General features: G+C 36.8%; 1 protein-coding gene across 4 annotated transcripts; it reads left to right on the top strand.

Annotated features, from left to right (window-relative positions):
- Positions 1–6,132: 6,132 nt before the first annotated feature.
- Positions 6,133–8,395, top strand: LOC107734289 (gastrula zinc finger protein XlCGF49.1-like). 4 transcript variants are annotated; one of them, XM_016546218.1, is made up of 3 exons: positions 6,133–6,232; positions 7,344–7,364; positions 7,489–8,395. In XM_016546218.1, exons 1-3 carry the CDS (start codon positions 6,161–6,163, stop codon positions 8,269–8,271), a joined length of 876 nt encoding a protein of 291 aa, XP_016401704.1. In that variant the 5' UTR covers positions 6,133–6,160; the 3' UTR covers positions 8,272–8,395. The 4 variants fall into 4 exon arrangements, with proteins under 4 accessions (XP_016401704.1, XP_016401703.1, XP_016401705.1 ...); XM_016546217.1 differs by lacking the exon at positions 7,344–7,364 and adding an exon at positions 7,151–7,218; XM_016546220.1 differs by having other exon boundaries at positions 6,173–6,232; positions 7,312–7,364.
- The last annotated feature ends 408 nt before the right edge of the window (positions 8,396–8,803 follow it).

The following is an 8,803-nucleotide window of genomic DNA, read 5'->3' as shown; positions in this document are numbered from 1 at the left end:
CTGCCCTGTATCTTGGTCTCTCATTGGCTGTAGGTCATCGCCGATGTGTTTTTCAGTCAGAACTCATTTCACACAGCGTGATTGTGAATCGCCGACAGCTCCAGATATTTAGCATGCCAAATATTTCACGGGCGTCGGCGACACATCGGTGATTCCCTCAGATCACGTCTTTGATAGTTCACACTGCATGATTGTCACTCGCCTGAACGAGCACCGATTTGCCTCCGATGTCGGGCATTTGTCGGCGATTTCGCAAAACCTGTCGGCGAGTGAAAAATCGGGCTAAAATCGTGCGGTGTGAACTCGGCATTAGCTCTGTTTGTTTTCTGTTTTGGTTTTGATTTTGTTTTTCCCTGCAGTCGAATAAAACCTGCACTTGGACCCAGACCCTTGTTTACACGGTGTTTTTCCTAACCGTGCCGTGACAACATTTAGTTACTTGTGACAAGAAGTGGTTCTCAAGCTTTCTGAATCCACAGCCCTTCCTTTGTATAACAAACTCAAAGTATGATGTCAGTTTTTATGGTTGTTGTATTATTATTTTTTTTGTGTGCTTTTTAATTTAGATTGTTAATAGAGCTATTTTTTTAATCATTTAAAACTTATTGAGGCACCTCTGGAAGTTTGCCTGGTTGAAAACCACTGGTCTAAATTGACAAACAAGCAATTAATGGTGGAGTCAATAATATTACCAGTAAAGTTAATGTAAAAAAAAAACTCTTCATGTCATTTTTACTGTTGAATAGCAAAAACAGTTCTTTCAGTTTTCGATGTTGTGCTGAATAAAAGACAAACAGAATAATTAAGCTCTATAAATGTGGTTTTTATAATTCTTGCAATATATTTTGGTCATATGAAGTCATGTAATAGCTTTAAATGTCCATTTTATTGTCTGCCACTCCCAAGCATGTCATACTATAAAATATCTACAGATAAAAGATCATTTGTACCATTGGCGGTGACTGTTTTAAACCAAATTCTTAATTGAGGTATTATCATGAGGTATATTTCTGGGTAGGTGTGTTTACACGTGTATGCATATGTGTGGGCATACATATATATTGTATTGTATTAATTTTATTTTTATTTTTATTTTTATGTGATATGTGAATGTGTAGTATTATTTGTTAGGATGTATTTTCTATGCCAGTGTCAAAGATGAATTTCTGTTCAGGAAATCTGGACAGACAATAAAGTTAAACTAAACTAAACTACTTTGCAGCAACATGAAGATGCGTTACTGAAGACAGAATCTACTTCATTTATGTAATTATATTATTTCTAGACTGTATAGACAACTTGCAACCTTTAAAATTAGGTCAGACCTCAAAGCTATTAAGATATAAGATGTGTGATAGTGTTTAGAAATGATAACTGAATTTAAATCCAGGCTGGACTATTGCAATGCTCTCTCGGCAGGTCTTCCAGCCACTTCTATCAAACCTCTACAACTAATCCAAAATGCCGCTGCAAGATTAATCTTTAATGAACCGAAAAGAACGCATGTCACACCTCTGTTCATTGTGTGTGTGTAATATATATATATATATATATACACCTTGCTACGTGTACTGCGTTAGGCTAACCGAGACTTGTCTTGTTGCTCTTTTGTTAGTTTTGACTGCTTTTATTGTCCTCATTTGTAAGTCGCTTTGGATAAAAGCGTCTGCTAAATGACTAAATAAATAAATAAAATACGGGTCTAAACAACTGAAATGATCATTCCATGTGTAGAAAACATGACTCACTCCAAAAATTGCCATGACTAACACTGTGGCCTCGTATTTTTTTTCCAGCTATTTTTGACCAAAGCATTATTACAGCAACCAAAGACTTGTTATTTTCTGAAATTGTAACTAAACCACCGTTAAAAGACACATTGTGTTCTATGTTTGGAAGGCTGCTTCAGAGCATGCTCTTGTGTTGCCATGTCTTTTCATTATAAGCTTCTTTGGGCTTGTTGATTGATAATGGCTCATAAAGCAATCAGGTTTATGTATTTATTAATGTAGGTGGGTATTTTGTTATTATTTTCAATATATAGCATTTGGATTTATTTTGTTTATTCATTGTGACTGTTATTTATTTTAGTGTTTTTAATTTTTTTCTAGCAAGATCTGGCTACACAAATAAGTGAAAGCTTATATTCCTGCGATTTTCTTGATACTTCATACAAAAGAGAGACACATCTCTGATGCATGTTTAAATACATCATTAACAACTAGTTGTTCAGTTCGGTTCTGTACCACTGTGTAGAATTTTTGTAAATGCTGAAACTCTGTGTGTACATAATTGACAAGTGTTCCACCTTCTGATTTATTGAGTTATTTTTGCCTTTGATTTAAGTAACAGTGTACTAGTCAGTCACAGGCAAATACTTACTGGACATCTGCAGTATGATCAAGATCTGAAACAGTAAATCAAATATTGCTTTAATGATGACAACCTAATGATGCTAAACCATATAAATATAAGCGTGTATAAATATAATTATAATACTTTTACTACACTGTAAGGAATGTTTCGATATTATTATACATGTGCGGGCGTTGCATTTACACCGTTTTGACCAGCAGGAGTGATTCAGTGACTCAAAGTTTCGAAAAGCTTCGTTTTTTTCCCATTACTGCTTCATACACATTTTGCATTATTAATCTGACGTATGTAATGAAACTATTTTGAAATAATAAAAAAAAAAAAAAAAATAGCTACGAAACTATGTTGCGCGCTGACGTCAACCTCTCGGAGCGTCGTATCACGTGACTCAATTAATATTATTCATGTACCTTCACCATCATCAGAAATCGTACATTCGACCGTTAATTGTGCGTTTCTGTAACGTTCGTGCCTTTACTTACATATGACTCTTATGTATGACAAGTATGTGTTACAAGTATGTATTTTCAGCACATTTACAGTGATTTTAATGCTCTGTAGCTGTTCTTTCCGTGAAACATGCTAGGCATACAGTGCGAAGGCAGGCAGAAACAGTGGACCACATAGTAATTTAAGAGTCCACTGGCTCCTGCATTCATTTTCATCATAAAAGTCGCATTCCTTGTTCAACTAAAACCGATGTGTCGTCTCATCCCTTTTTCTTTGCACAGTCATATCCGAGGTTAGTGACAAGAATGATTCACTTGAGCTGTAAATGCTGCAGCACATCATTTGGTATATTTATATTAAGTTTTAATGGCTGTTTTTAGATTTAGTTTTCTGTTTTAAGTTCCTACCAAGCTATAAAATTGAGAATTTTTCATTCACTCACACTTGAAACACTTGCAGTACAGACGGAGGGTTTATACTGTGTGTAATACTAAATAATGTCCCAGTGAATAATGTTTCACTCCAATTTGATATTCCAGTAGCTACTACTTGATACATTGGAAGACATACAATTATCTGGAGTTATGTAAAGTGGTGGTAATCTAAATAAAACTGCTAACTGCTTTCAATTGAAAGTAGCTAAAACTGGTAGCTAAATGTCACTAGATGACATCACAATGGCAAATTCACTGATCTATATAAAGATGAATGTAGATCAGTGGTTGCTTTCCACCAAGCCAGTGGGTCTTCCGTTCTTGGAATCAAGGTCTCTGCAAGATACCCTCTCATTTCGGCCACTGCGGTGGATGTTGGGTTGCTGATGCTGACTGCATCAGCCACTCTTTCATCAAAATCCTCCCAGATTGAAGATTGCTGTTCAGAAGACGGAGGGGCTGGAGGAGATGTGTGCTCAGCTTGAGTTTGCTCATTCTCTCGCGCTCTCTCTCGCTCTCTCTCTCGCTCTCCCTCTCTCTCTCGCTCTCGCGCTCTCTCTCGCGCTCTCTTTCTCGCTCTCCCTCTCTCTCTCTCTCACTCTCCCTCTCTCTCGCGCTCTCCCTCACACACAGCGTCTCCCTGACATGCTGCATCAACACTAACTGCGGTTCAGGGATCCTCAAATCTGGCCCACGAGATCCACTTTCCTGCAGAGTTTAGCTCTAACCCTAATCAAACACACCTGAGCATGCTAATCAATGTCTTCAGGATCATCAGAAAATCACAGGTAGGTTTGATCAGGGTTGGAGCTAAACTCTGCAGCGCACTGGACCCCCAGGGCAAGATTTGAGAAACCCTGCACTAAACTATCAATTTAAACAAAAATTTACTGTCAACTACAGACGCTGCATCCATCGATTCCGCCATGTTTCTCATTGACGCCCCCAACTCGGAAACTCGGGGCTTAAAGAAAATTTCGAGTTTACCACTCGTAATAACGACTTTGTGGTGGCGTTCATGTGCGTTCAACTCGTAAATACGATCTATCCGACATGACTTGAACGCACCAGTAGTCCCTAAACTTTTGAAACAAGTCTCAAAAGGGGCGGGAAAGTCGCTAAATCTAGCTACAAAGTTGCTAAATTGGCAACACTGCTTGATGGATGGTTTCCTGTTGACATGCATTGCACAGGATTTGTCAGAAACAGCCATGTATCAAGTTTTGTTTCATTATTTATCAAGTTATCTCTCTCACATCAAAGATAAACAAACTTGTCATTGCCCTGAAGTCTCAGACTAAATAACAAGCAACCGGTGGAGACACAGATAAACTCTGTTGTGTAAATCACACTTCCTCTGTGTAGTCACATGGACTTAATTCGAGGACTTTCAAGGCACCACAACCTCTGATATTATATTCAATGAATATGTTTTTAATGTTTATTTTACCTTTCAACAAATTTATACAGACAGTCTTATAAGCTTCCACTTGTTTTGTTTTGTTTTGTTTTATTGCAGAACAAGAGCACTTGCAGAGAAAGATACAGAAGATACATTATAACCAAATAATATATACAGGGAATAAGTTCAATTAATTAACAAGAGAAAAGGTTCATCATTCATTTTGTTTTTTTTATTTCTTGCTTTTAGAGTCTCAATATATTGCATTCGTTCAGTTTTAAATTGTATGATGTTAGGTTTATTGTTTGCCCATTTTTATTTAGTACTTTCCACACATAATTACAAATGAATAGCCAGGTTTTGTTCTTATACAATAAAAATATCTCTTTACTGGTCTGCCAAAACTTTTTGTTTTTTGGATTCTTCCTCTAGAACAGTGAATCTCAACCTTTTGGCGTACCGGACCCCAGTCTAATTCAGAACCATCCTCAAGGACCCCCAGAACAAAATTGACCCATCTATGTATCATTTGTGTCTTTGTGAGGACCAAATGCAGTCAAGTATAATTCAAGTTAGTTGACTTGTCCAGTATTTGGCCATATCATCAGCTATATTGGATTTTTATTTCATGGGAACGTCATGTCAAAATATACAAAATGTATACAAAAATTCATACTTTATACGAACCCCCTGGTCTTACGCCAAGGACCACTAGGGGTCCACGGACCCCTGGTTGAGAAACACTGCTCTAGAAGGCACATGAAGTCTCCATGTCTCTAAAAAAATATTGAGACTACTATCAATAATTAAGTGAATAACTTTATTGATGAGAGACATTATTTAACTTCCAGGCCTCTTTTCACTCAATCTGATTACACAATGCATTCCAATATGATTTGCATTTCGGTATAACAATGCGTTTCTGCAGATTATTTTAATAGAAAAGTTTATCCAAAATTTCGACACTATTAACTCTTATCTGTATTATATGTTGAAGAGATACACTCGGAATATTTTTTGTATGTCGTTTTGGATAAAAGCGTCTGCTAAATGCATAAATGTAAATGCAGAATATCACTTGATAAGTTTTGAATAAGGCCACATTTTGCAGTTTATGAAAACAAGATACATTGTTCACATCAAAATTATATCAAGTCTGGGATGATATTCCACATTTTGTCTTTGAAACATATATAGTTCTTTATCCATTTTTAAAAAGCTTCCACTCAGCACTGCTCCCATGCACACTGTGGACACAGATGAGCTATACAGAAATGTCCCAGAGTTGTTAGTAATAACAATCAGATTAAATGAACAGAACTAACTGTTGTATCGCTAAATGGTGTTATTCTGTAAAGAAAAGAAAGGGGAAAAAAAAAACACGGACCCCTCCAAAGTCTCCGGCAGATGAATGTGGAAACCCTCGTAATGGCAGGAGAGGGCAGCACTGTCTATTTTGGGTCATGTTATCTACCCGTGAAGATAATGAAGAAGAAGCATGCACGAGAACGTTTTAAATGGACTCGGGGAGGTTCAGTTAATTGGAACAGTGAATATTGTTTCTTTGCAAGTAAGTCCTTTATTATTAGGTTTTAAAATTGTTAACCAGTAGTTGTTTAATGGGTTTAAAGTTCAAAACTTTAAGGAGGTGAAAGTGAGTTGACAAACGACTGATATATAGTAATGGGAGAAACGAAACTTTTTAAAACTCTGAATCATTTGATTCACAAAACGCAAAACGATTCACTTTTTCGAAGCGTTTCTAAACACCACAGGTTGGCGGCATCTGCTGATCAAAACGGTGCAAATGCAACTTCACCAAACGTGTATAATGACACCTTTTACAAACATACTGCGAAAGTTTAAAGAAAAAAAGCAATCTCTTAAACGCAATCTAAAAATACGTACATATCAATAAATATAAAGGTTTTGTGTTCTTATGCAGGGCTTGGCAAACTAGGCCAGTAAGAAGCAATTAAACATAGTTCTTATTTTTATAATACATACATACGCATTAAAATATTTAATAAAGAACCTACATTATAAAACTGACCAGAGATTAGTTAAATCACAAGTCTGGCTTTAACAGATCAACAATTAATTGATTTTTAAAAAGAGTAATATTGTGAAATATTATTAAAACAACAACAACAAAAAGTTTTGTATTTTAATATATTTTAAAATGTAAATTATTCCTGTGATGCAAAGCTGAATTTTCAGCATTACTCCAGTCTTCAGTGTCACATGATCCTCCAGAAATCATTCTAAAATGCTGATTTGCTGCTCAAGAACAAATGTGGCAAGTATATTAAAAAGCACCAAATTCCATGTGCCATGTTGATGCTGCAAGAGCTTTTTTTTTTTTTTTTAATTTTTAGAACTAAATCAACATTTCTGAGGTGTTTTTGCAATTCATTTGAACCAACTGGTGAGTTTTAGTGAATGACTAAAAAAGCAAATGTCTTATGAATCTTTTGTCTCAATTAAGGTTCATACAAACACAGTGGACAGGAAAGGGAACACAAACAATATTTATATTCTTGTATCCTGAAACAGGTTATCACTGGTTCACTGGCTTCCATCTGTTGGCTCTTTCCTGTTGTTGACTTGTTATTGCAGTAATGCATAATAAGTTTCTCAATTCCTCAGTCTTATTGAACAATATGTTTCTTGTGTAACAGCCTTCATACTTTAAGTGTGACATAAGTGACCAAATAAATTATATGGTTATTGTATTATTAATTTATGGGAAGTTTGGGTTTAATGAGTAATACAGCTGAGGAATAAATCTGAATATTTACATCTCTACTCAATCTGTTTCCCTAGTTGATGGACTGGCATCCTGACTGCATCGACATGAAGCCTGTGATCAAAAAGTCTTTTCCTGGAGATCCAAGATCTGAATCGAATAAGAAGGGTGTTGAAACTTTGGTGCTGAGCAAAATGGAGGAATCAGGTGTGCTCTTTTGCCCACGGCTGAAATATAGAGTAAAAACTATTCAGGTGCCAGATGAAAGTCCTTCGGATATTAAAACAGAGGCTTCCATCTCCCAACCTTCAAACTGCAGTACGATTAAAAAATACATCTGTAAGCTGTGTGGCATTGAGTATCGGCAGAGCATAAGCCTGGTGCGTCACATGAGAATACACACAGGTGAGGCGCCGCACATCTGTGAACTCTGTGGAAGGGGTTTCCGTCGTAAAGACTGGCTTCAGCTGCACAGCAGCGTCCACACGGGTAACAAACGAAAGCTTGCGAAGAGCTTCAGTTGCCATGAGTGTGGGAAGAAGTTTACAGGCTCCACCGCGCTCCAGAGCCATCTGTATAAACACAGAGGCGAGAGGCCGTTCGCCTGCGCGTACTGCGATAAGACCTTCTACAGTGAGACCAATCTTAAACGGCATCAGGTCGATTCTCATTCTGACGACAAACCCTTCTGCTGCCCTGTGTGTGGAAGCCGATTCTCACGCCTTTTTTCGCTGCAGAAACACATGCGGACTCACACAGGAGAGATGCCTTTCTCGTGTCCAGACTGTGGAAAGACTTTCCGTCATAAATACTCCATGGATATGCATCGTAAACGACACTCAGCTGAAAAGTTGATGTAATGCACATTCATGCATGTCACATGAATTTCTGATTTATTCTGTTTATTTTTTTTAATTTGTTTTAATCATGTTCCTTTTATTGATGATTATTTTCTGAATCTTATCACCTGTTTGGTGCCAATAAAGAGCCTTTTATCTCCTTTTCATCACTGTTTTTCTCAGTTGATTACATTTTACAAGTTAAACCCAGCTAACAATTTTTGGTTCCAAGAACCAAATTTCCCAAAACAGGCATTCTAACATTCTCTGATGGTTAGCCAGGAAAGTGTAATTTACATAAATAGAACGCTCCCAGTGGGTTCATAGCACGCTCCCCTAACATTCCCAGAACTTATTTGGTTCCTAAAAAAATAGCCAAATCAAAACATTAGAGGAGCGTTCTGTGTTGGCCGGGTACATATAAGCACTGTTCTATGAATCTGATACATTTCCATCACTACCTTAATTCGGTTAATACATTTCATTTATAAAATTTTATTTTGCTTAAATATGTCTTATTCTTTTTTCCAGATTTTTTTTGCAGAGGTTTACT

The sequence above is a fragment of the Sinocyclocheilus rhinocerous genome, unplaced genomic scaffold, assembly GCF_001515625.1.
Source record: "Sinocyclocheilus rhinocerous isolate Xijiao unplaced genomic scaffold, SAMN03320098_v1.1 scaffold730, whole genome shotgun sequence".
Lineage (NCBI taxonomy): Eukaryota > Metazoa > Chordata > Actinopteri > Cypriniformes > Cyprinidae > Sinocyclocheilus > Sinocyclocheilus rhinocerous.
The sequence above is the reverse complement of the archived record's forward strand: the minus strand, read 5'-3'. Positions and strand labels throughout refer to the sequence as shown.

Bases quoted from the DNA above. Each gene is read 5' to 3' on its own strand.
- LOC107734289 (XM_016546217.1), top strand. From the start codon at position 6,148: ATGAAGAAGAAGCATGCACGAGAACGTTTTAAATGGACTCGGGGAGGT. The intron at 6,233-7,150 runs GTAAGTCCTTTA...GTCTCAATTAAG, and splicing joins TGAATATTGTTTCTTTGCAA to GTTCATACAAACACAGTGGA. The intron at 7,219-7,488 runs GTTATCACTGGT...CTGTTTCCCTAG, and splicing joins ATTCTTGTATCCTGAAACAG to TTGATGGACTGGCATCCTGA.